General features: G+C 49.8%; 6 protein-coding genes across 6 annotated transcripts; 2 read left to right on the top strand and 4 right to left on the bottom strand.

The window, feature by feature from the left end:
- Nucleotides 1-414: 414 nt before the first annotated feature.
- On the top strand, nt 415-1479 carry LTR84_001327 (uncharacterized protein; the record flags this gene model as incomplete). Its single annotated transcript, XM_064844952.1, has 3 exons — nt 415-585; nt 638-1201; nt 1348-1479. The coding sequence occupies 3 exons, from the start codon at nt 415-417 to the stop codon at nt 1477-1479; spliced, it is 867 nt and encodes a 288-aa protein (XP_064707210.1).
- Nucleotides 1480-14183: 12704 nt separating this feature from the next.
- BAT1 (Mitochondrial branched-chain amino acid (BCAA) aminotransferase) lies at nt 14184-15514 on the bottom strand (the record flags this gene model as incomplete). The annotated part of the gene is made up of 2 exons (XM_064844953.1): nt 14184-15196; nt 15256-15514. 2 exons carry the CDS (start codon nt 15512-15514, stop codon nt 14184-14186), a joined length of 1272 nt encoding a protein of 423 aa, XP_064707211.1.
- Nucleotides 15515-16394: 880 nt separating this feature from the next.
- On the bottom strand, nt 16395-17650 carry LTR84_001329 (uncharacterized protein; the record flags this gene model as incomplete). Its single annotated transcript, XM_064844954.1, has 4 exons — nt 16395-16435; nt 16492-16853; nt 16927-17152; nt 17203-17650. The coding sequence occupies 4 exons, from the start codon at nt 17648-17650 to the stop codon at nt 16395-16397; spliced, it is 1077 nt and encodes a 358-aa protein (XP_064707212.1).
- Nucleotides 17651-18141: 491 nt separating this feature from the next.
- On the bottom strand, nt 18142-20877 carry LTR84_001330 (uncharacterized protein; the record flags this gene model as incomplete). The annotated part of the gene is made up of 1 exon (XM_064844955.1): nt 18142-20877. One exon carries the CDS (start codon nt 20875-20877, stop codon nt 18142-18144), a length of 2736 nt encoding a protein of 911 aa, XP_064707213.1.
- A 751-nt stretch (nt 20878-21628) lies between these two features.
- Nucleotides 21629-23002, bottom strand: LTR84_001331 (uncharacterized protein; the record flags this gene model as incomplete). The annotated part of the gene is made up of 1 exon (XM_064844956.1): nt 21629-23002. The coding sequence occupies one exon, from the start codon at nt 23000-23002 to the stop codon at nt 21629-21631; it is 1374 nt and encodes a 457-aa protein (XP_064707214.1).
- Nucleotides 23003-23599: 597 nt separating this feature from the next.
- Nucleotides 23600-25144, top strand: LTR84_001332 (uncharacterized protein; the record flags this gene model as incomplete). The annotated part of the gene is made up of 1 exon (XM_064844957.1): nt 23600-25144. The coding sequence occupies one exon, from the start codon at nt 23600-23602 to the stop codon at nt 25142-25144; it is 1545 nt and encodes a 514-aa protein (XP_064707215.1).
- Nucleotides 25145-26009: the final 865 nt, after the last annotated feature.

Below are 26009 nucleotides of genomic sequence, written 5' to 3' on the forward strand. Positions count from 1 at the left end.
CCACCCCTGCCTCTCCGGCCGCTGGCTCCTCGCAGGGCAATGCATGGGTCACCGACAAGAGCGAAATATGCACGCAGCACATGTGGCCGCATCCCTCCAGCACCTCAAACCTAAACCCCCGGTTGAACTTTTGTTAGAGTCCCCGGCACCCCTTGTATCAAAGCCATGCCCTTTTCGGCCTGGCGGTATTTATCATTCCCTCGCCCGTATATACCAGGGCCCAAACATAGGCCTCCCACTGTCTATCCAGATGATTGATCAGTTACTCGACACGCAACTATTAAGTATTTGACTTGCCCACCCGCCCCAATCTTGATCTTCTCACATTCCACAATCATTCCGAAGATAACCGAATTCTTCAGAGTTGCTTCCAATATACTCCTGCTACCACCATCCCATTCATCTACCGCCAACATGCAACGGATTACGAGTTACTCATACCCTTCCAATGTGGCGACCAGTACCAGATATGCCTCGACACATGCCAGCAGTTCTGCCTTCAGTGCCTCTGCGAACCCCAATGAGGACTGGACCAAGATCTCCGACCTTGCTGAAAGACGGCGAATCCAGAATCGCATTGCACAGGTGAGCCTCTACTCCTCAGTGACGTACAGTTTGAGGTGCTAACAGTATCCAGCGAAACTATCGCAAGAAGCTGAAGAGAAGATTGGAAGATCTGGAACGCCGCGCTGGATCTTCATCTGCCTCTCCTGAACAATCACATTCTGAGCTCGCAACTCCACCTCCCCGGGAGTCGACTCAGATCAAGTCTCAGGCTATGGGCCGCCAAACGTCAAGATCAAGTGTATCTCAGGACGTCCAAAGAGGTTCGCCAGAGTTACTCCCCCTAGACGACCATTCATCTCTTTTCGACACTCCAGCAACACGCCATCTATCGATGAACTCAACTCCAGCGTTCAGTTTCTCTTCATATCCCCCTACCACCGCCTATCTACAGTATGAGCAACAACAGCCAGTCACCTATGACTCTCATCCATACTATTCAACTTATTCTTATCCCGCGGAACTCACGGCCTCGACGTTACCCCCAACATTACCGACCATGCTTCCGTCGACGTACGGCAAGCAAGAGCATCTGTTCGCAGATGAAGACTTGATGAGCCCGTTCAGTATGAATTATGCTTCATTGGCTGGTCTAGAATTGCCTTCGAATCAAACATATTCGGGGGCCAACTCTCATGTAAATCACACCGCTTTCTTCTCTCGTTCATATTCAAGCCCACACTTCTGAGCTGCAAGATAAATCTCGCCGCTCAGCTACTATACAATTGTCCCCAGCTATACGGGTCAAAACTACCAGCTCATATGCTGACATCCTCTGGCTAGACACCACCGCTCACAGATCCATATTCATTGGACTCGGCACACAACTCGCCCAACTACTTCGACGTCCCGCTCACACCCGTTTCGAGAACGGCGAGCCCGAATTTTCATCTCTACGACATCAGCTGTAACTGAGGACGATACTACGTCTTTCCAACGACGAGAGGGACTTTCACATCGGTCTCGAACGTGAATTTCACACATGAGACATTACGCATCTTTTAGCGAAATCCTCTTGGATTTGGCAGGGGCATTAGTGGGCATTCTGAAGCGAATTTTGATTTTTCTGTACGAATTTGAATGGGACGACCTCAGTCGAGCGGAATAGGATAGATGGGGAATTCCCTCACTGGGCACGGCAGAGTGGTTGGGAGTCTACTCCTCAAAACACTAGGAACAATCTTGCACTTTCCTGCATGTAATGACTAGCGCTGGTAGGGCGACTAGCAGCAGTTGTAGAAGATATGACCTGGTAGAGTCCATTCATTTGGAATGGACTCGAGAATCAATACAACGCTATTGACGATCAATCATCCATACATGTCATTGGTAGTTTGTCGTAGATGGGACTATGGCCCCCTCTTGGGCGCATAGTATGCCTGTGCAGCATGTTGGAATTGGGGTGGAAAGAGCAGGGGATAGTAAACGTCTGGACTCGTCGGTAATGAATGAATCCATCCCGAGTCGACATTTGATAGGCACCTTGTGATGGAATCCATCATTCTACGCAGGGTCAGCTCTAGGGCTGAAGAGAAGGATGTGTGGAACAAACAAGGCAGCCGTTGAAACTCCAGTGAACGAACCAGTGGCATCGGGTGGCTAACCTCCATCCCCCATTGAGTTTAGCCTTGGACTCTGGCGATTTTCTACCCAGGACAGCTGCAGTTGCCATCTCTTCACACCTTTTCCTTGACAACGAATCATCATTCGACGAGTCCTTTCCAAGACTGTCAGCCTCTCCGTGTCCCATCTCCTGCAGACGAGGATGTCTCTTTGATGTTCATGATTTGATTACCCGGGACTTAGTGGACGCCCCTTGGATAGGAACCACCACCCCTAAGCCTCAAATTCGATTGACCACCCAACGTCTAGCACCGACTACTAGCTGTCTGGTTGTGTGCTCTCCAACGATGGCGGAGATTGGCCAGTGTCGAGAGCTATTTGGCTTGAATATGTAAGCTGTGTTTATTTTGGAAAACGTGGGCCGGTTTCACCCTCCGCAGCCATATGATTGTGGCGCAATCTTACTAATGGGGGAATTTCCTTAACCAAGGGGTTGGGACTCAAATCAATGGACTGCAAGTGACGATAGAGTACGAGGTGGTCAGTCACAGGTACGAGGCGCTGTTGTCCATCTGAATGCCCTGCCTACAATTAGAAGTACCCTTTTTCAAAGTACCCGAAACTTCCGTTTCGAAAGCATGCCATGAGAGCTGACTGGCTGCGTTCCGAAGTCCTTTCTTGACTGCAGCGCTCATGGGGCTCAATTCCATGGCTTGCTCGACATTGAAGCCCTGGGTGGGGCAGGTTTTGCGTCCCAACGAACACTGGGAGATGATCGGCGATCACCACACTGGGATTTGTCCTCCTATCAGGGCATCGAAATCTCTCTCGATGCCTCAGAGTCTGACTACAAAGTCTACACCCTCATTCTGAAAGATACTATCCTCCCCCCAGATCCACGCAGTGGGCGCGAGCAAGCAACCACATCATGGGAATACGAATTTTCGGCCAAAGACTACCGACCAAATCAATCCCCTGGGTTGTCCAATGTAAACTTACTCGTTCCTTGGGAAAGCTTTCAACCCACCTACCGAGGCAAGCCGACTAATGATACCAAAGAACTGGACTTGAGCAATATTCTCAGATTTGGTATTATGATCAGGAGGTTTGTTGGTTGGTCCGCCTAAATATTCGTCAACACTGACACTTGAGTAGTTTCTTCGGCAAGCAGGAAGGTCATTTTAGGCTGAGCCTCCTATCCCTTAGTGCGTATACATCGCCCTCGAATGCTCAGAATGCTACCCCTCCAACGAAAGGAATCTCAAACGCCTCTTCCGCCACATCGTCTGCGAATACGGTGACCAACCAGAAAAAACATAGCTCCAGCGTTTTGTAGCAAGATTGGGCCCGCGTTGAGTAATTTGCATGCCAGAAGTATTCCTCAAACCTCGAGCTCGAACCTTTCCCCGAAAGGGACTCGATTCGAACAGTGGCACTTCCTCCCACCATCTGACATACTGGCCACGCACGCAAGTTTTGATACTACCTATTGGTCGTCTGAAATCGACCCGCGAGGTACGAAGGGCTACGCTGTGTTTGTGTGTGCGGAAAGATGACTGTAGCTTTTGGAGCTTCTACACCAATGAACGCCGTATTGCCACTACCTCACAATCGTCCAACCACGGCTGACAGTGAAGGCTCATCATCTTCAACTTTCGTGGGCTTAGGGCTTTGAGGACATCCCCGCAGATGTCTGCCACCTGCCTGAGAGGATTCACAAACAGTTCCGAGGACTTGGATTCAACGTGCATACCGTGCGGCGGTTCCCAAGTCCTTTTGTCGCCATACGACCGTTTGGTATCGCTCAGTAATGGTAAGATGAGTCATTTTCTTATAGAGGCAGAATTCAAGCGAGGTCAAATGAATAACAGGGTTATACCTACTGCCCATTCGAACAATATCCATGTCTGGTGTGGTGGACGTACTTCGTAAAACCAAGCGGCGAGGCTGCATCATCCCCAACTCCTAAGTCCGAAACTGGAGAAGCCTTGGCCTGGCTTCATAAATCGGAATTTCAATCTAACACCGGTGGCAAACCACGAGCAGAGATGGCCATGGCAAATAGCTCAACAACGCTATCCTCGGATTTTAGCTGGACCCACGGAGCGGTGGCCATCCGCTGGTACTCCTACCCAAGATACTAGTGTACCTTGGTAGAATTCACAAGTCGAGCATATAACCTTCTAGGCAAGCGTAACAATCTTGACGTTGCAGCCTTGGACAAAATGGCATAGCCTTTAAACCTGTTTCTTGGTACTAGGGAAACTTGTCCATGCACACGGGTCGGAATTTGTGCAGGCGATATAGGGGATATACCAAAGTACGTTGAGTTAGGTAATCGAAGTACATGGGCTAACGGTTGTAGAACCGCTAGTATGGAAATACCTTACAGTACCAAACAATGTGACAGGGATATTTGTACACAGTGGGTCACCAACTGATGGTCATTACCAGTCTTGGTCAAACGGCTTTTACATTGCCTAGAAAGCTCAAGATCGAGCCTCGGAGGTTTAGTCTCGTGCGCTTGGTCAGCCCTACCTATCGATGTACTCATGAGCATCATGAGCACTTACGTATTGTTGAATTATGCTGCGTATCGAGGTTTGTTCACTAGGAGATAGGTAGAGCAGCTAGCATTTAGATCGCCTCGATCATGTTTTGTGCAAATTTATGCTTGATAGTCATTCAATCAATACTAAACGCACCGTCGTATTGAGAATTCCTGATCACCAAATCATTTGAGTTCTCTTAAAAGAAAAATTATTACACTTCCAACGAGAACCGGGAACCCATGAGCCAAGCGGGCCAAAGTCTAGTGCCACGAACTCCCTTGTGTGGTATAGAGCAGTCATGTACGAGGAAGCGCATTTTCCACACGAACGAGAGACTAAATTAACAAATAAAACTATCTGCTATTGTGCGTAGAACGAATTTCACCAGACGTCCATCCGAGAATCTCGCGACCTCGTTCACTACGTCGTGCCAAGGCGCCCTGTCGACGTCATTGCTGGATGCCGAAGCTAGTCGCCTAGCATAAGTTTTTGACACGCTCAAGCTGGAGTTAACACAGTTTTGCCCTGCGGGACATCCACCGTGTCAGCCACGCCCGGCCTCGTCTGGCTTCGGGGAGCAACACGTATGAACGGACGAATTTCATTTCTCGGTCACAATTGTACTAAGTACCCATTGACCTGTCCTGGCAATTAGCATTCCATGCTAAGTCCAAAACATTTGTCACGCAGCAATTCGAGTAGAGATGGGAAGGACTAGTTAGTACCACTGCGCAAGAATTCTAGCAGGGGCCGAACCCGAGAAATCCCTCTTGCCATTCTCACCTGTGGCCCACGGTAAGGCGGTGGTTGCGCTGGCGGAACATCAAGTTTGAGTTGGGGCCGGGCACACGTTTGACCAGTTGAAACCAGCCACACCGCTTGCCAACAAGGGAGCACAGAGCGCAGTGATCGTACCGAGTACAACTTTAGACGTTGTTTTAAAGGGTTCATCGTTCAACTGGCGGCTCTAACGCTCGAGGTAGGGACGCCTACTCGTTGCGGCCCCCTCGGCCCACCTCGTGCGTAAGTCTGGGTTCTGGAGTAACTAGAATCCTACTGGTAACCGCGATGGAGTTCTACCAAGCAAGCCGACACCAGCATTTTCCCGATTAATGATCGAGGACGCGCTAGTAATCGATCGTGCAGGTTAGGCAAGGTGGAAAGGTCTGCTAAATCGCGGCTCGTTCGCAAGTAACGCTGTTTCCAAGGGTCTCGGCTGAGAACTTCATCTCCCAATTACGAGCACAAGGACATTATGCCAAACAAGACGGACCACCGTCTTAAACTCTCGGTACGAGCTAGGGCTCCTACTACCGATACTCTGTATATCGACCCGGGAATTAAACAGCCAACGCCTACAACTCGTACCGAGTATATCGAAATCTTCGTATCTCTTACCTATTCTGCGACGTTCCTTCGCCTGCTAGCAGATGGTGTTCCTGACAAATTACGATCAAATTCTTGAGGTAGTAGTAGTATCCACCGGCGCCACCATTGGTAACCGAGTCGACGTTCCCTGTGACTTCCTATTGTAGACTTAGTTCTGGAGCAATTCCATCACCAAGTCAGGGAATGCTGGCTGTCCTTCGTTACCCAAATTTGGTAGTATTGACGGGGAAAAAGTGATTACTCTATGAAGCGTGTGGATTCTGCTAAGAGAAGGACTACCATGCCGCTCTGCAACCGAAAGCAATCGCAGGATAATGTATTTACCATATTCAGTAGAACATGCTGCTAACCAGTTCAAAATCAGTGGCTTCCGACAACCCATCGCAATTGCCCTGGTCCTCCAATAATCCGTTGGCTTGACCTGCAGCTAAAGTCTCTTCGGTACCCGTCCTAAGCATCTGACTGTGCACTCTGAGTAGACTTCCAGACTCTTCCCAAGCATAAACATATAAGCCAAAGGCATATACTTTCGTGGGTTGGTCGACCCTCCCAAAGGTTGTAACAAGGAAGTGCTCGGATTTCTGGTGCCACAAGCCAATTCCCTTCTTGGACTCTACAAACGCCCGCAGACGCAGCTTGTCTAAAGCAGGGACTTTCATCCTCATCAAGAGCCCGGCTTGTTTCGGCTCCCTAACACAAGGATGCTGCAATTCTCTCGGGCGTGGAATGTGCCGAAAACGCGACGTATTATCGAGGCGTGCCACTTGAATGCGAGGCAAGCCAAGGATCCGTATCTAGACTGATAGATCGAGGGAACATTGCGAAATCCGCCATCCACCAGACCATTCTCTTATCAAGTTCGGCTCACCACAAAGCCAAGGTGTACTGGTCCCAAGATACGAGGTACGTCAAATGCACTCCAAGAGCAGGTAGAAATATCGATCCCTTGGGGAAACTGGCCTTGGTTTCGACTGCTCGCCTCGGTTTCTCGCCGCCTTAAAGCAGCCATGAGCATCAACCACATGGAGTTGATTCTGAGCCTCTGCTTGCGTCGCGGAAACCCGTGTTCCATCTCCACCCGCAGAACCGACAGAACCGAAACCACAAGTGACGAGTTTACAAATACGCCCGCTCGCATCATGTCCCGCTTCCCGATGCAACAACCTCCATTCCCCTCCCCCTAGAATGGACTGCTGCCTACTACCCATCCTTGTGTGTCTCTAAGTGAATGCTCGCCAGATCAGACATATGCTGGGGTATGCATCAATCCCATCATTGTGGGCAGACAACCGAGGGCTGAAAAGTCACGAGTTGCCAAATGCATGTCGAACATATTTCGCAGTTGGGTAAGTGCTCGTAGCGACACCTTGGCTAGTCTGAGAAACCAAAAAGGTGTTAATTTCTGAATGAGCATCGACGGACTTCAGGCCCATTTTGGCAAAGCCTTCACGACGCTGTCTGGCTCGCTTTTGCGTAATTGGCGGCCGCACATTGCCTGTCGATAATGAGTACGGTGTCGTATCACGTTCCTCTCTCCGCATATGCCATCTCCCAGAAAGGAATGCTTATGCGTATCAACTCTCCTCACCCTTCACGCCCTCCGGTATTCGCTCAATGGTTCCATTCGCACCATGATGCTTCATTAGTCGGGCACCGCCAAATTCAACAATGCACGAATCCAGGAAACCCATTGCGCTGGTATCTCTTACTAGCCATTACGAAGGGCTGGGGTCTCAACAGGGTGAACCTTAGCGCCCAGAACCTGCACTTTCTCCTTGTCCTTGGCCTGGCAAGTTACGCAAGCCAAAGACACTTTTTGCCAACACTGCCAACCATCGTGGCCACGGAGACCGAACAGAGTGACTTGACATTGGCTTTCACTGTTCATGTGTGCCTCTCGTTTCTCGCGAACAATTATTACCTTTTGATAACTCTGGTGCACCTCATTCGCTGAGGCGCAGCGGAATACGTACTCATGCACAATTTAGCAGCAGGGAATACTCCTTGGCTTGGTTTTGCGAGTACGCGATACCGAGTATACTGAACTACAAAGAACACAGCGCCAGTTCCAAGGAGAAGTGGATATCCACGGGCCGTGGAAATTCTTGGATCCGTGGTACAAAAAGCTGTGCTTGTGGGCGGGAGGGAACACGTTTGGGCGCTTTGGGCGTGGGGGTTTACCCCAGATTTATCTGAAGCTAAGCCCGAGTCAATCAGCCATCTAGATACAGTTCTTACTCATCCTCCTCATCCAACATGACGCTCTTTATCCATATAGTCGGCATATCTGAGTGAGACTCAAGTATATCCGTTGTTTTTGTCTCAATCCTGTCTCCATTTTGTCTGGAACTTTGCGTCAATCTCAGTTTATTTTCAGGCTCGTGTAAGTGGAACCAGAAGCCAGCCTCAATCGCATTACGTGTCAAAAATGCACTTGCTTCTTTCCGTGATCCGGATGCGAATACGGGTTGTGATGCTGAACACGCACTTCTACGGACGATCGTATTCGACAAACATACTTTACCACATGGCGACGTCTGTTGAGGCTCGCCATTGGCCCCATCTATTTCCAGATCGTATTCTGCTAAAAACACTTCGCCATGAATTTTTGGCCCACCACGGAATTCGCTCCTGGTTTACTCCTACGATGAATAAAGGTTCTGTTCACAAGTGAGTACTAGCCTCAGTGGGGGGCGACCTAAGTATTGAATACGGAGGCGCAAAAAAAGCAGTCTGACCCTCGGATGAATTTCCCTTGAGAATGCCAGCATTTCCTACCAAGGCTGCCGCCTCGTGCGGAGGTCAATTGTTGCCTGTACATGCTCCTGCTCGCTTCACCCCCTTGAGTCCTATCGTTATGCTTGAGCGTTGCGGTGGTTTGACGTAGAGACTACTAACAAACCTAGAACAACTCGCCACTTAGGGTCTAGCGAACGTCTTGTTCACGCAGGAGAAAGGTAGGTACACTTCATGTGGCATGCAGGAGGTTTTGATCGGTAGGGGCATTAATACTTCTCTGAACTCTGCCTTTGGGTTCCTACTTACTGCCTGGTTCCAGCTCTACCGGAGATATCTCCAGTACGGCAACCCTTTACAAGTGCCGCTCTACAAGTGCACCGGAGAACAAAAAACCCAACCCAACTACCTCAAGAACAGCGGGTACATTGAGGATCAGTGCGAGAGTTCTGAAGCTTACCGGCTAGCGACGTTATGCTCCGTTTGACTATGCTCCAGCATTGAGTATTGCGACAACGTAGTCGGTATGACGCCGCTGAGACCATCATTCGCATCCACTGCCAACACCCAGCGACTTACTGAACCACGCCATTCTGACAAATAGTGGTCAGGAAGAGGGGCTGAATAGCTCTCCGAGCTGGCCAATATCATGAACATGATTACAGCCGTTCTTGGACGATGAATATCCGAATGACACCTTTGCGAGTGCGCATATTGTAAGGAAGTCCTGTGCAGGGGATCGAGGAATCGCACAGTATTTTCGTCAAGGGTTTCCTCCCAGCACACCAAATTAAAGGGACGCCTAATAACACAGCTCGTGAACGGCGATGGATTTGTACGGTAGAAATTTCTACACATTTGGATCTCCGTTTGGATGTACAAATGCGGCCTCCCATCGAATAACTTACCCTTGTCGGGTTTGGTCCATCCACAGCCCTGCAAGGCCACCCAAGCCAAGTACATAAGGCTCCCAACCCCTCCGAGTTTCAGCCTTTTTCATTCGTTCTTCATCCTACGCGTCGCCGCGCCTGTCTTCTTTTGGCGACACTCACAAAGGTGTGTTTGTTTCAGAAAGCCAGACACTCGATGTCAATGTTCCACTACTAGCATGGCCCACCTTCCACGTGCCCACAATTGTTGCGAGTCTTGCGGCCGATAGCGAGCCCGAACAAAAATACGAGGATACTCGATAGGTAGGTATCCCGTACTCGGTATTTGCCCAGTGCTCTCTGATATTTTCGCGCCACGCGAAGTGGCATTCTAAATGACCCGTGAGCGACCTACGGAGTACTACAGCCGAACACCGCTCCTGGTTCCAAAATCCACAGTATCAACTTCCAAGACGCCTTCACCGTCCATGGATAGGGCTGCTGCTTGCGGGACGCTTTCTCGTTACAGGCCACCGCGCGCCTCGACGAGTGTAGACTAGTGTACGGTCCCAAGTTTTGCAGAGATTCACACTTCGGGATCGGATCTTTCAGCATAAGGTTACGAGGATAGACTATGATTTGCGATGTCGGATTCGGTGATGCAATTTCTCCGTCGCACGTATACCGGCTTCGGGTTTGTCGCAAAGGCTCCTACGATGGCACTAGTCTCTCAACCTCATCAGTAAGAAAGGCAGGGAGGTAGGTATTTGATATCCTACTGCTTGCCTTGAAGTCACGTCAGGTCACGCCTTGTAGGCGCAAAATGAGTTGTCTTGTCGGCCTAACGTTCGAACCAGGAACACAATTTTCCCGACAGGACGCCAAACGGAACTACGACGAGTCGAACAAAGTGTCCTTCTGCTCTCCAGCATCTGCACTGCATGGCTGATCACCGAAAGCCCATACGTCACCGTGGCGGAATGCCACTGAGCAGAGGTTCCTCCGTGACCGTCGTCAGGCGAGCACGGAATGAGACTCGGTACTCCAAGCTGGCACTAACTCAGACTAACCGCACCACCGCATTTCCACGCACACTAGGTAATTATCCTAGTATGTTGGTGTTCAGGCCCGCCGTGCGGTGCTTCAGAGTCTTTCCTGACTCGACAGCTCGTCGTCGTCGTCGCGATACAGACACCCTTCCTGCGTGGCTTGGGAGGCGTACTAGTTGGTAACCGCGGCGGCGGCTCTAACAAAGGTACAACACTCGATATGGACAGGTGTGTCGTGTCGCACAACCGTAGAAACAGTAACACTATCCCCCTAAATTTTGAGGGGCCTCATCCGACCGGCAAAGGAAATTCGTGCTTGAAATGGACGATAGGCGCGCTGTCTCCAGTCCATTGTACCGAGCACGCCCTTTGCTAGGCCGTTTTACTTATGGCTGTTTCGTGCGAATGCCCGTTATTCAGTATACCGACGGAATCTAGCTTAGTCTGCTTTTATAATTTGACGTGGGCATGTGAAACCTGGACCATACTGTGCGAGTTGCGAGTTGCGAGCTTGTAGGGGGTGTCACATCACAGCGCATGGATTAAAAGCAGCGAGCAACGATGGAACCCCGTTGTGGAAATGTTTCAGGTCCAGTGGCCTCGTATGCATACTGGTTTTCTACCTACCTGAGGGACAACGCATGCCCCGTTAACCCATGCGGAGCGTAGCATACCTGTTCTGAGTCCCACTTTTAGCCTCCGTAGACAGCCATATCTTTATGCGGCGTATACAAATTTACCCATCTCTTGGTACACACATTCGTCCCTTCCACTCTGAGCCACTTCGACACTCCTTGGCCTTCTCCTCCAAGACCGCAAGAACACTTGGTCTAGAGCGCGGATATCAACTACACGCCAAGATCCAGCGAGTACAGTCCGCGGAGCGGATATTGATGGTGTATCTCCGTTCGGAATCGACAACACGGCTATTTTAATCCGTCTCGGCACCATTATAGTTCCCTGGGTAGAGGGCAGAATGGAAGAGCCTTAACTTGCACCCGTGCTCGGCGGTCTCCACGTCTGAGGAACTTGATAGCGTCGTGCCTTGCCTGTATGTTGGCCTGAGAGCCTGAATGCCTGAATTCTTGCATGCTAATATCGCTGATGGCTGCGTAATGGATGGTACTCGCTTCTCGTAATATTATCTGGGCCCCTAAGCACTGGTCCTGGCCTTGGCCTTGATCTTCAGGTACTGGAGATATGCAAGGCCGACAGGTTGCCCCCTGTTATTACTGCAGGGTAAAGCAATCATCATGTGGGCATTGAAAAGGGGTATAGAAGGCCGCGAGAGTGCTGGGCTAGGCCTGGGTAGGTATTCCAAGAGGGCCGGGCTTGCCAAAGGGCGTATTCTCATTGTTATGAGCAGCACCTGGCGTTGTGGCGGCGGCAAATGTGAAAGGACCACCCACCCACATCACGCTCCCACATGGGTCGGAATTGCTCCGTGGATTGGAAGTATCAAAGAGCTGCTTCCGATCCTCTGAGAAAAGTAGTGCTCCTGTCCTGTATGCCAGAGGGTTGTCACTTAGTGGCCACGCCGAAGGACGCTCTGCGAGCAAGATATCACGCCTTCAGCTGAGGTTCATATCTCGACCAACTTGTGCAGGCCCAGCATGTTGTCTGCTCAGAGAAAAGATGAACGCTCGAAGCTTTGTCGACCTGGCCTTGTCGTGACGGGCATTGGCCGCGGAGAACATGAGGTTGTGAGAGTTGGTTGTGAGGCTCATTCCGGACTTTCGTGTGCGAAAGGATGATCACAACCTTATGCTTCATCCATGGTCAGACGCCAATGGGAAGTATTCGCACTTTTTTCTTCTTCCTATTTAGAAACCCTGTTCAAGTGAATGATTTGACGTCGAGCTCGCTCCTCCATTGCTGATTTGTCGTCCTCTAGATAGCTGAGGTGCTCTTGAGCGCTGAGTCAGAAGAGAAGTGCTAGTTGAGACGACTTCCAAGCCGGGGTTCGGGTGCTCCTTGTTACGATAATCATACCAACCAAAAGGATTAAAGTTGCCATGTCTAACAAGATTGGTGTAATCATCCAGTAGAAGTTGATGTTGATGTGTCGTGCAAAGGCAGATAGCGACAGCACGAAAAGTGTGATAGCGGCTGCTGAACTCAGAAGTGCACTTTGCTCAAATCAGGACGTAGGCTGTACTGTAAATGTCAAGATGAGCTTACCTTGACTGGCCTGTAAGTAGGTTTAACGAACTGCCCATGGACCTCTACGAGCCTTGTCGAATCTCTGGAGGTCTAGTAGTACCCTTCTTTGACGAAGACGTAACCATTTCAATTGTTCCAGGCTGGAGGCAACTGGAAACAGCGGCGCGGATTGAGCAGCTGTCGCACCAATCGCGACGACGGTTGTCATCTGTCTGAGGCTCTCACATTCCAAAGCTAGACTGTTGTTGTAAATATAATCAGAACGAGCAGTGTGCTGAGAATGGCGGTGGTGAAAATCCAGATAGCGAGTTCCTGTTTCCAGAGCTGGAGAAACTTGGGACGTGCTCATAAGAGACTTAAATAGCGTGACCGGTGTAGTTGTGGAAGCTTCCGGTGTATACGACTTTTTCTGCTTGATTAGCTATGTCCAAGTCTGTTAGAGAAATCCATTGATGTTGAGATCTCTGTACAAAACTGACGTTATGGCAGCTTTTCGTGTAGTCTGCATGATTAGTCCATGAGAGGCTGGATAACTTTGCTTCTTATTGCACCACCTTTAGGGTGAAGTTCACACTCCTAGGTTTTGGCGGACAGACCTCATGCTTGTGATCGAGCCTTCCAGGCTGAGTGGACTCGCACAACATAATTGCGGAACGTTGGGCCTGGATCGTTTCCTCTTGTCCAACACTCAGCCACTCGATCGAGAGGTTCGGACGTCCCCAGGATCTGAAGACGGTAGTAGCGCAGATATCAATTACGGTCGCGTATAAATACCCCTTCCACAAGGGCTTAAAATGGTTGCCAGGCAGTGGCAGATGTCCAGGGGTGGAGCCGACACTAGTGTGACGACAATGGAGCAAATGTCTGGTGAGGTCTATACTTTTCGCCTGGAGTGTTGCTCAAAGTGTGCTGGCACGTAGCAGTAGTTGCTCGCCAAAGAGGTTGGCAGTGAGGTGTTTGCAAGGAAAAGGTAGATTGAGTGTAGCAGAGTCTGATCTGATGTGACTAGCAAGGCAGGTCTAGATAACCATCTGGGTCGAAGTCCATCGTTTCAGGTAAGCCACAGCAGCTGAGATATCAAACTTATTCGCATACTCTGCGCGAAGACAATCATTTTAAGCCAAACAGTGAGTGATAATGCCTGCGCGTGACTTCTGTTCTAACACCAAGCGCGCAACATCATATACTACAATCCAATACTAAGTAATCTAGCTTTTTATCTGTCTAGATCTAACACTGTATGCCTCGCCTTCCCAGATTTCCGAGCAGGGCTAGAAACCGGGAGTGCAATTTCCTTCTCAGATCTTGACGCTCCAAGGATGATCTTCATCACCATACTGGATCGCTTCAATCCAGCTCTTCATCTGGAGGGCGACTGGGCCAGCCTCCTCAGTTTCCTTCAACCCACAATCGACCATCTTCTCCTTGTAGGAGATTTTCCTGACTGGAGCCACAATTGCAGCAGTTCCAGCTCCAAAGACCTCCAGCAGGCGGCCATCGGCCTCGGCCTCGACGATTTCGGGCATGCGAACATATCGTTCCGTCACCTTCCAGCCTTCGGGTTCCATTCGTTCCCGGGCCAGTGTGAGCACTGAGTCACGGGTGACACCTTCGAGGATGGTGCCGTCCAAAGGCGCCGTGAGAAGTTCTTTCTGGCCGGTTTCTTTGTTCTTCATGGCGACGAAGAGGTTCATCGTTCCGACCTCGGTGATGTTTTCCTCGGGTCCGAAGAGCCAGAGATTTTGGTGCAGACCTTTCTGCGCGGCCTTGAGCTGTGGGACGATGCACGGCGCATAGTTGGCGCCGAGTTTCTTGTCTCCCACACCGCCTGGCCATGCGCGTACGGCGTAGTCTGTGGCTTCGAGATTGATGGCCTTGAATCCTGTGGGATAGTAGGGACCAACTGGGGATGCAATGACGTAGAGCAGTGCCGAGCCTGGTGGACCAACACCCAGCGTTCGTTGTGTACCAATCATGGTAGGCCGTAGATATAACGAATAACCCTTCTCCGAGGTGATGAAACGCTCATCTATCTTGCACAGCTTCCCGATCAGATCAATGACCTTCTGACTGTCGAATGTAGGCAGCGCAATACGGGCGGAGGACTTGTTCATACGCGCCATGTTTTTGTCTGGTCGGAACAGACGCAATGAGCCATCTTTTGCACACTTGTACGCCTTCATTCCCTCAAAACACTCGAATCCATAATGAAACACACATGTGGCAGGGTCGAGCGAGAGATTTTGGTAAGGCGTTATGCGAGGGGCCAGCCAGCCTTGTGCAGCAGTCCACTCGATGGACAGCATGTGATCTGACATCGCTACATCAGCATCTTGCAACTGTTGATGGAACATCTTAACCATGACTCACCTGTGAATGTGCGACCGAAGACAAGATCTTGATTCGCGACGAGTGCTTTTGGAGTGATGGTATTCGTGACTTCACAAAGGGCCGGGTCGATGCCCGGAAGCTTTGCGTGTGCTTCATTTTCCCAGGTCCATTGATCCCGTCGGTTCAGTGATGTGGAAAATGGTCTTGATAGTTGTCGCAGCTGTGCAGCTTGTGTCTTGCGGAGTGATTTGCTGGCAGCACGTGTGCAGGGAGATCGTAGTAGCCGAGGAAGTGACATTGTGGTGATTGTGTGTGTATGTATGTCACCTCGAGGTCATCGAGCGTGACGGGGTATTGGGAAGATGGTAGAGGGATGGCTGACAGATGTATTCCTGGTCAGCGAGCGGCGAGCGAGAGACTCGGAGCTTGTCAAAGGGCGGCTTGTATATATGACTAGGATTGATTATTGTCAGCGATAAGATCGAGAGACCGAGACCAGAGAGGGAATTACTTGTCAGAAACCTCCCCGGGCCACTTGTATATGGATTTTGTACCTAAGTACTTATATCTTCGTCTATCCAGTGCGTAGATGTTTATCCAGAAATTTGGACGAGCGAGTTCGGATCGGAATCTCGGGCAATTGTCCCAGATTTCTTGGCAGCACCGACGATAACCGCAAGATTGTAAGGGAACGAGGAGATCGATTACCATACCTGGGTACCTGTAATTAGATTGGACCCTCGTATACCGAGAAGCCTAATGTTAGGTACTTGTCACTTTGCTAGGCTCTTTAAGAGTCATCGAATCTTGTTCTCGCGGAGCTGTGTCCAACTCCGAGGCTGCGCAATGAGGAGACCTCAAATCTTTTGTAACACAGCCTTGCGACACCGGATATTTTGTCCTCCTTTCCCATAGCCTACGGCCACCTTCACTTCGGTCCTCTGCTTCGGTAGCTCGGCATGGCTCCTCAATTCACGTAGCCTTCCTTTATCAAAGTGAGCCCTGACATTTCTTGCCTGATTCATGCAGATCGTTAATGCAGACGGTGATTGGTTTCAACGACTACATATATTATTGATTAAAAATCTTAGGGCTTAGAGGAGACATTTCTGGATATCAATATACCCCATGCCCACATATCGCAATCGTTGTTTCCTGGACTATCCACCGCATACTACCTATTCATGTCGTAAGGGCCGTGATGCTTCGAGATCCTCCTCTGTGAGAAGGACACTGTCAGTATTTATTTTTTTGGCCACACACGTCCTCACTTACTGCTCAATCCGTTCCTGGCCTTGACACTCATTCTGTCTCGACTTTCGAAATGCACAAGTGGACTCAGCGCTGCTCTGACACCGCCTTGTTCCGGACCCAAGGGCGCATCGTAATCGATTGTGAAGACGCTTACGCTGCCCGAGCAGCTATCATCCACGACGGGTAGTTCTCCCGGCAAAGAACAGTCTCCATTGATGCACCTGTTGACCCCTTCGGCGATGAAATTGCCGTATTTGAACAAACCTGTGGTTTCATTGTAAACAGCAATGTCGGTGAAGCTACCACCGGTGAAGCGGGTTTGGACAAATGGCGGATCAACACAGCTGTCGTTGGTGAAAGATGTGATGAAAGGGGTGTTTACGCTGAGAGTTTGGATGGATGTCATTAGCAGGACTGGACCCGAAATCAAAGTCGTGGGTAAGCCTCAGCACTCACTTAATCCCGTATCCAAGTGGCAGTAGACGTTGTCCGGTAGGCGTGCCATCAATCAGCTGCTTGACCAGCTTGAAGGATAGCTCTGCGTGAATTGTTGCCGGATCAGGAGAGCCTGAGGCAGTTGTGGCATTGATCCATGTATATGAGCGTTGTTCACTGTTGCCACCAGAAAAGGCAATACCAGGGATGTCCCGTCCAATGGCCGCATATGTGCCGCCCATAGTGCCTGTGGCCCAGTGTCAATAGTTGTTCGTCCTCGTATATTATGCAGCCTACCGGAAAGCGTATACAAGAAGCCGCCAAGATTAGTCCCGTAATTTGGCCCTCCAACGTACAAATCGATGGTTCGATTACCGTAGTACCGTGGGAGAACGAAATCCAGAGCAACAAACGTGCACGCAGCTGGTGTCCCATTATAGTACCAGATGTCTGGGTCAGTCGGATCTCGGCCAAGCGAAGGACTGCCAGCCGGGACGAGATTAAATTCGGATGCCGTGGTTAGATTCCTCGAGGCTGTGAAAACTGAACGTCCACCTTGTCCTGACTGATTGTCTACAGGAGCAACCACTAAGACCTCATGTCCATCCGCCTTCAAAAGCCGGTAGAATTCCCGTAGCTGAGCACTGCCGAACCCATCGTCATTCCCCATCAGTATTGAGATGGCTGCAGACTCCGTACACAGCAATGCAGCTGCTAGAGCAGTAAAAAGTCCTACGAGTTTCATTCTGGTAATGTGGCGGTATGAAGTCGAGAGTTATTGTTGATAATTGGTAGTCTAGCTATTGAAAAACTGATTTGCAGAACTGGGAGAGGTCAAGTCCTCTTTTAAACAAGCTTCCATGCAACTTAGCAGCAAGCTGTTGCTCATCGGAAAACCAAGGCCTCGTGGCTCGTAAAGAATGATCGTCGTTGATGGATCAATGTAGTATTGATGCTTGTATGACTTGCCTGATGAAGACTAGCGTAAGCGACTCTCCAAGGAGGTTGGTCAACTTGATTGGCCGCGATAAGCGTTCGGCGAGCTCCATCATCAAATTGCAACCATTTGCCGCATCATCCGCTTAAAGTTCGTCCGCCACTCATATCATAGAGCTGATCAGGTACAGTCCAGCATGCTTTACCTGGAAGGTGCACAACTGTCATTCGAGTACCTCGGTTAGTGGCCCCGTCTTTGCTCATAGTGGCCAATCTCCCAGTGCAAGATCTCAAAAGGCATCAGAGCAAAGACTGATACTTATCTAGCCCTTGTTTCGGCTGTGGCTGCTGATTCGGCCTTGGAGAGTTAATCTGTGGCTGCAAGATGCTATTTGTCGGCGCAGGGGGGCCCGATATACTCGGTGTTATCGCTGTCATATAGCTCGTCTGCTGCCATGGGTTCTGTACATTGCTTGGTGGAGGAGGTGCAACCGCTGGTCGAAACTGGCTACCCCCGACAGTCTGGGAGGTCGGTGGTGGAGGAAGTTGCCATGGACTACTGTTGCCAGGTGGTGGTGGAGATATTGAAGGACTGGAAAGATAGTTGGTTGTTTGTAGCGGCTGTTGTCGTTGCTGAAGTCCCACTGGGGGCATCCCTGCTGGTGTCCCCCAAGCAGCAGCAGAGCTCAAATTTGCCGGCTGTAGGCTGGGGAATGCTGAGATACTGACATCCGGAGTTATGGATCTGGAAATCGGCTGTGGCTGTAGACTGGGTATGGGAGAATGAACTTGAGTCGACGCAGAAGCGTTCGTCCCAGGGGAAACCGATGACCAAGAGAACGTAGGAGCATTCGGAGTCAGCTTCTGGCCTTCAGAAAACGCTCCTGCAAAGATCTCATTCCTTTCTGCGCCTTTGCTTCCTAGGATGAGCTTCTCGAAATCTTCTTCGGTGCCTGTGCCTCCAACAATGCGATTTGTCCCGTTGCCGGTCGACGAAATAGGGTTCGAGGCAGCACGAGATCCTGTTGGTCGACTCGATGACAACTCTCCCAGCTTGCGACATTGTTCTTGCTCCACTTTCGTTGAGAGTGAATTGATCACCTCCACAAATGCTCTGAACTGGGACAAGTCTAGCAATGGACCAAGACTGAACGACCAAAGAATCGGCATGAGTTCCAAGGCCACAAACTCTGTGTCCGCAACTCGACCAATTTGACGCAAGACTTTCAAACCTGCCATCATTACTGCCGGCTCTTTTGTTTTGATAGCCTTCAATAAGGGGATGACCTTTTCTTGCATGGTAAATTTATCGAGGCTGGATAAGTTCTTGTCTTGTCTTTCATTTTGTGTCGTTCCAGAGTAATCGTCCACTTGGCCTTGATCAGCGTTGGTGGAAGCACCGCATAAGACCCCAAGAGCTTCAAGACCTTGAATCTTGATACTTAAGCTGTTGGTCTTGCTGAACACATTTGCAACTACCGGAAAGAGATCATGCTTCACAGTGGAGAAATCAATCAAGGGCAGCACAACAGGTAGCGTCTGGAGTGCAGCATCGGTGAGAGAATGAGTGGGCGATTCCATGGCGACGTGGACAATCGGCAGTACATCATCTTTGAACTGCTTTGCAGAACAATTTTCTGCAATGAGCTTAATATTGTTGAGAACAGCAACTAGAGCAGCCTCCTTGCTGCTATCCCTCTCTTCCGATTTTGATTTGGACAAAAATATCTCTCTCATGCGAGGCAATATCTTGTCGGAAACAACCTCCCGGCTCGATGGGATTACCATGATAATGTGGAAGATATTTTGCATTATCAAAGGCAACAGCTCTCGATCTTTCATCTCGTCGAGAAGTACGCTCAGTATCTTCTTACCCAGTACTGAGGGGGGAAACTGTGGCATCACACGCCCAAGACCTTTCATGAATTGAGACTTCTCAAGAGGAGTTTTGGCGGGGAAGGCGTCCAAGAATCTCATCGTGTTGACAAGGATGTTGTCAAAGTAATCCGATTGTTGGAACTCGCTTGCCGTCAGTCTCTGAGCGGGCCTTCTGGTGAGCATACGGGGAAGCGTAACGTTCAATTCGCGGGGCAGGGCGTTTTCCGAGAAGTAATTGTTCGCACTAGAGGGCGCCGTAGAAGCACTACTGAATATCTTCTTATAAGTAGACTGATTGCCGTGGGTTTCGACAGGTGATCGATGAGGTTGGCGGTAACATGCCAGTATTACCAGCCCCAAAGCGAATATATCTGCCGAGAAGGTAATGTTGGAGTCAAGGACAAAGTCTGGAGAAGAGTAATCGAGGTTCAATTGCACCGTCCGGGGTATTCGTGAATCATGGTGAAGAACTTCAGAAAGTGAGATTTGGGGAACTGGTTGGTGACCTTCAGCACCGTCAGGTGGGCCAGCAAAGGCTAGCCCGGAAATTTTCCAGTCCGATTTCGCATTAATGATAATTGCATCTGGGGTTAGATTACCATGTACTAGCTTCGCTGAGTCGTGTAAGAACTCAAGTCCTTTGGCCACTTGGAGCAAGCCTTTTTGAATTTCCAATTCGTCCAATTCGACATCGTTGAGCGCTCGCGAAGTGGTTCCGTCATCCGATATAGCCCTGGATCCACCACTACCAGACCGCCCGCTATCTCTGTCTTTTTGAGCAAGGGCAGCTGATAGGCAGCAAAGAATAGGCTCAGTCGCGAACATGAGTCCGCCATTTCGGGTATCCTCAACGGGCTCTACCAGTTGTAAAACAGATGGGTGCCGCAGACGAGCAAGGCTACTAGCCTCTTTCTTCAGGCGCTCGAGGACCTCATCTTGTGCTTTGCGAATGGATGTGGAGCTTGTCCGCCCACCAAGGCCGTTGTTGCTGACCTCGAGTGACTTCCTCTCGAAGACGAATATTGACGCCTGTGAGCCGGTGCTCTTCTTTTTCGCGTCAAACACAGTCCATGTGCCAATGGTCGAAGATGCCTGTTTCGAGATTTCATAGTTGGATGTGATATTTGATGAAAAGGTTTTGAACGCGGACGAAAACATGGTGCCCAACTTGAAACAACGCCGGCGAAACACGATCAGGCAGCACGTCAACTATGCATTTGGATTCCTCGGTAGATTCACAGTCTGGAAATTATACCCGGAGAACAGAGATCCTAATGTCTGCTCAGCAAAAAGTATTGGGTCGAGAGTTGGACAATAATGCTGATGATCTGTTCATGGATGTTGTGACATGTGCCATCGTCAGCCGTCGAGGCAATCTCGCCAAGAGATTTTCGCTTTTGTACCTTAACCATATCCAGGACACTTAGCATGCTGCTTTACGCTTTGACACCCTTATAAAACGGCGGGATTACTTCAAAGCCATGATAAACCTTATCCTGTTGACCTGTCTTCCTGCCGAATCTTACGCTCTCGTCTCCTATCCATATAAGGCTCTCTATCTGTATTGCGAATATACTAGAAAGGGAAGGTATCCTAACCTGTGTCACTCGCGGTGTCAAAACCTTATGGGCGAGATCAATCCTCTATAGATTGATATTAACTTTTCCTGATTGCGAACTCGTGCAATCAACTATCATTGGAATTAGAACAATTACCGCAAGGTTTTGGGAAGGGTAAGTTATAGCTGCTCAGGTATGTGGTATCGCTACAGCAAAGACACTGAGAGTCAATATCCCCAAGCTACGAACCCGGTCTCAGCATAACAACAAGCCAGTTTTCCAATGAATGTAGTTATCATATATATGCAGGAACAGAGTTGTCCCTCGCTCCTGTGGTATTTCTTCCCGAATCAGCTCAGCGTCTCGTTGAGCCAGCCAAACGCAACACGCGCAGATTCGGTAAACGCCCCCATTTGACAATGATACCCAGCAGCACCATTGAAGTCATGTAACGTGGCTCTCCCACCCAAAGCGTCAGCGATTTTTTGAGGCTGTCCCGGAAAGAAGCCCTCGAATTCTGCGTTCGCAATCCAAACTGGCATCTGAATGCGATCCACAATGTCTCGAACATTGTATGCTCGGACTGCTTCCAACCAGTCATATGGCGACTTTATCTTGAATGCCCAAAGGCCTTGTGTTACACCCCATCGGAGATTCGATGGGGTTTTCGGATCTTCCAGCAAGGAAAAGATGGTTGCGTCAAAAACCGATTTGTTCTTAGCATTGTATATCTCGAGCAGGTTTTCATCCATTTGCCCAACGAAAGCCTCGTGCGTGTCCCAGATCCCACCGTTGAGTAGGATGGCAGCAAGTCGAGGCTCAAAGGCGGCGGCACGAGCGGCCAAATATCCACCGAAGGACCACCCGAGTGAAGCGATGCGAGACTCATCAACATCCTGTGTGCGGTTCAGGAGAAGATAATCGACTACGGGGGTCACAACTCGCTCCCAGTCAGGGATAAAGCCGATGTCTTGGTATCTCCGCAGACTTGGGTGTCCAGGTCCTTCGTATGACAGGCAATTCCAGCCACGAGCCAGAGCGGGAACAACCACTTGGTGATAGATGTCTTCTTGCGAGCTATCGTAGCCACCACAGAGGATCAGAGTGGGCCTATGAGCAGCCTGCTCGGTCGTTGACGAGTACCAAATAGCCTCGACGGTAAAGCCGTCGGCAGGGATCTGAACTCTTTCACCAGGTATTGGCAGTGCTGCAAGTGCCCGATCAAAAGCTGCAGTTTGTTCTTCCCAGAGTGTGTAGATGAGTGGGTTGGTCCAGTCATCGTGCAAATAAGTGTCTGCACGCCGGAAATACGCAGCTGCGTGGAACCAAGTGTCTCTAACATTGACCGGGTCATGAGCATATCTGGGATCTTCGGCCCGGGCTTTTGTCTCATTGGCAAGAGCATAGAAAGCGTCTGTGTAGGTGCTGAAGTCCCCAGCGTCGAGTTGCTTAGCCACTGCCAAGATAGGTGAAACGTCGCCGCCGGAGTATACTGCTTGGGCCAGTGGTCCTAGAAGGTCAAAGTTGAACGTGTCGTCTTCGCTGAGAGCCAAGGTAGGAAGATCATTACTTTGTGCCCGTGCAGGATAATAAAGCCCGATGAGGCTAGTCAACAAAAGTAAGCAAGGGTGCAAATTTTGATGCATGACAATATAGTTTTCAGTAATGTTCTGCTTGATCCTTTTCTCAGTTGAGTTGATGATTTGGTTGGGGCTTTCGTCCATACCCAACTTTGAAGGCGATTATCCATGCCATATTTATATGCCCATAATCGACATCACCAATTTCGTCCATGTTCAGATCACCAGCCACGATATGTCGCACAATACCCCACAATGTCACATTCTCATGGTTCGGCAATCCTGTTGTCTACCCAAAATGGACTGCCTTAGCCTAATTAGGTAGAATTTTTGCGAAAATAACGCACGTTAGGATGACAGACTGTTCTAAAGATGCCCAGAAATTGGTGCCTGGAAAGATCCGAGGGGGGCCTGACCCCGCCTAATGTTGGCTTTTAAGGCTGCATAAATACACACTTGATACTATGCCTCCTACACCAAAGCAGTGTGTGGAATCGCAGAGAGCAGTCGGTCCGCAAGCAAAGATTCAGACTACGTATGTCTTAATCCACAATTTCTTAAGCAGCAAGGCGCTTGGATGTTGGTGCAGGAAAAGGCTCAGCCATGGTAAATCACGGAAGATCTGGAGCCTGCAACACGTGCCTCCAGCGAAGAGTCAAATGTGATGAAACTAAGCCTACCTGCCGGAGGTGTAGAGTCTCCGATCTTGAATGCTGTGGCTACGTGAGAGCCCGGAGCAAGATGAAGTTCAAAGACCAAACCCTGTATGCTCTAGCAAAATCGAAACGACGATCTTCTGAGTCCGTCAAGGCAGAACAGAGCCATCCATCGACTTGGAAGCCTCCCTGCATTCGATCCTTGAAGGAGTCTGAAGATATCCAGGCAATTGCGTTCTTCTTCAATAATGTGGTACTCCCTGGCCGGGGTAAGGAGTCAACCAAAGGCCTTTTCGAAACGATCTTACCACTCTATACGAGATGTGACCAGGAATCACCGCTCTCCCACTCAATTCTGGCGACTGCAGTGCTAATACTGGCTGTTGGACGAGGTGAATGTGCTGATGCTTTGGTTCCAAGCAAGTACTTTGACGTCGCATTGGCCAGCTTGCAGATTGCTCTTCGGAGTCAATCTCAAAACAAGCAAAATGAGATCCTCATGGCGACTCTCCTTCTTCAGCTTCGAGAAGGGTTCGTCGCTATTTCGCAATCACGAGAAGTTAGCTCTGTCCACCACAGCGGTACAGTGTCTTTGGTTAAACACAGAGGACGCCGTAACTACGAAGACGAGGCGTCCAAATACCTCCTCTTAGGGGTTTTGCACAATGAGATCAATTCAGCAATTCGCCATGGGTACCAGGTTGATGCGGATCTGGTGGCGAAGTGTTGCCGGAAGAGTATGCCATTGAATTCGAGCTTTGAGCTTGACAAACTTGGAGTCGGCGTTGCTGAACTCCAAGCTCGTTATGAAGTCATCAAGACGCAAGAACCGGCGTGTCTTAGCGGGCAGTGCATTCGTCAGCGAGATCTCACTGCTATTCATGATCAGGCCTCAGCTCTGGAGAAAGACCTCCAGATATGGGCGAGATCTGTCCCGTCACACTGGCTGCCTTTTAGGCTCAATGACGTGAAGAGTTCGATATCAGCATATGGAAACTTCTGCGAGATATATCCCACAATTGAAATCGCCTCAATCTGGAACGCGTGGAGACGGTACCGTTTGATTATCCTGAAGGTCATGATTGCCTGTGACATTGGAGCTCTGACTTGTAATGTGTGTCCGAATACGATACCACCTGCTCGCGAGTCCGAGAGGGAAAGAACAAAGGAGATGGTGCGCGAGTGCATCAGTGCCGTCTCACACAGTGTCCCGTTCTTCTTAGGTAACCGGCAGGATCCATATGATCATTTCTTCGTACCGTCTGACCTCGAATTCCCTAGTTACCGTTGTCTGAGCGAGCAGGATCTGGCATCACTTCCCTTTTCGAGACAGTGCTCCGTTCTGACTCGTGAGGAGCACTCTCGACATGTGCTGGCTCAAGGCGCATGGCACATTCTCAGCCATCTCGGCCATGTTTTAGTAATATTGATGGACACTGTCGGACAGTCAATGAAATCATACTTGGACTCAGAACAAATCCACTGGATTGAAGGACAGCTCATTAGAGCAGCATTCTTGTTTCGACCTGGTCCGAACATGTCTCTTAGTGATCCCATATGGGCCGAAGATGGTCGCGTACAGCATATATCTTTTCGTATGCTTGCCCAGCGGCATGCTTGTCTGGTATGATAGCGGATTTAGAGGAACTTGAGGCACTTAGTTTGCATGAACGTCCCATGGTTTACCTGAGTATTAGATGATGTTCGACTGTGGCGGACTATTGAGTTGCCGAGAGGTTGGAATGACTTTCCCCAGCTGTCATGGATTCAGAAGGAGGAGGATACCAACCCTCTATCTCAGTGTAACGCGTCAGCTATCGAGGACTTCCCGTGCCTCGAGCAGTTGGAGATATACACCTATTCTATATTAGCCAGAAGTCTGGAGCAGAGCCTACCAGGAAGACTATGGGATTCTCTTACCCGCAGCGTTCCACCTAAGATCTATGGCAGCGAAGGTTTCTTTTAATGCCTTCACAATCTCGATTGAGGCTGGGGCAGCAACTCCTTCTAAATGCATATGTGCCCAGCATATCTGATACCCAAAGAAGAGACCCCATGGCGTCATATCCTCGGGATCGAGACCCATGAAGCATTGTTGCCCTATCGTGTGTTTCTTGATCCTGTTGGTGATCTGAGCAACCACTTCTCTAGCACGTTGCCACTGCTCTGTGTCAGGCATACTTGACGCACTTGGATGAAGTTTCGTGGTATGCAGAGCAATAAGAGCACTAGATATTGAAGTTCAAAGTAAGTCAGAGTCCTGTTAATCGCCCAGCGGTCAACACAAGCTACCTGAAGATGAATGCAATTTGACTGTGGTCCGGATGGTCAACATCTAGCGACGCATTGATCATGGACTCGAGAGTCCGGTCTAGCTGCATCCAACCATTGTCGCTTGGCGTTTCCTTTGAAACGTATTGCAGCACTTGGTCCAGTAATCGTGCCGCCTGGCAAAGTAAAGCGAATTTGCTCATATGGATAGTCGTGGGTGCGGA

This window comes from Exophiala bonariae, assembly GCF_035927105.1.
Source record: "Exophiala bonariae strain CCFEE 5792 chromosome Unknown scaffold_10, whole genome shotgun sequence".
NCBI classification, from domain to species: Eukaryota; Fungi; Ascomycota; class Eurotiomycetes; order Chaetothyriales; family Herpotrichiellaceae; genus Exophiala; species Exophiala bonariae.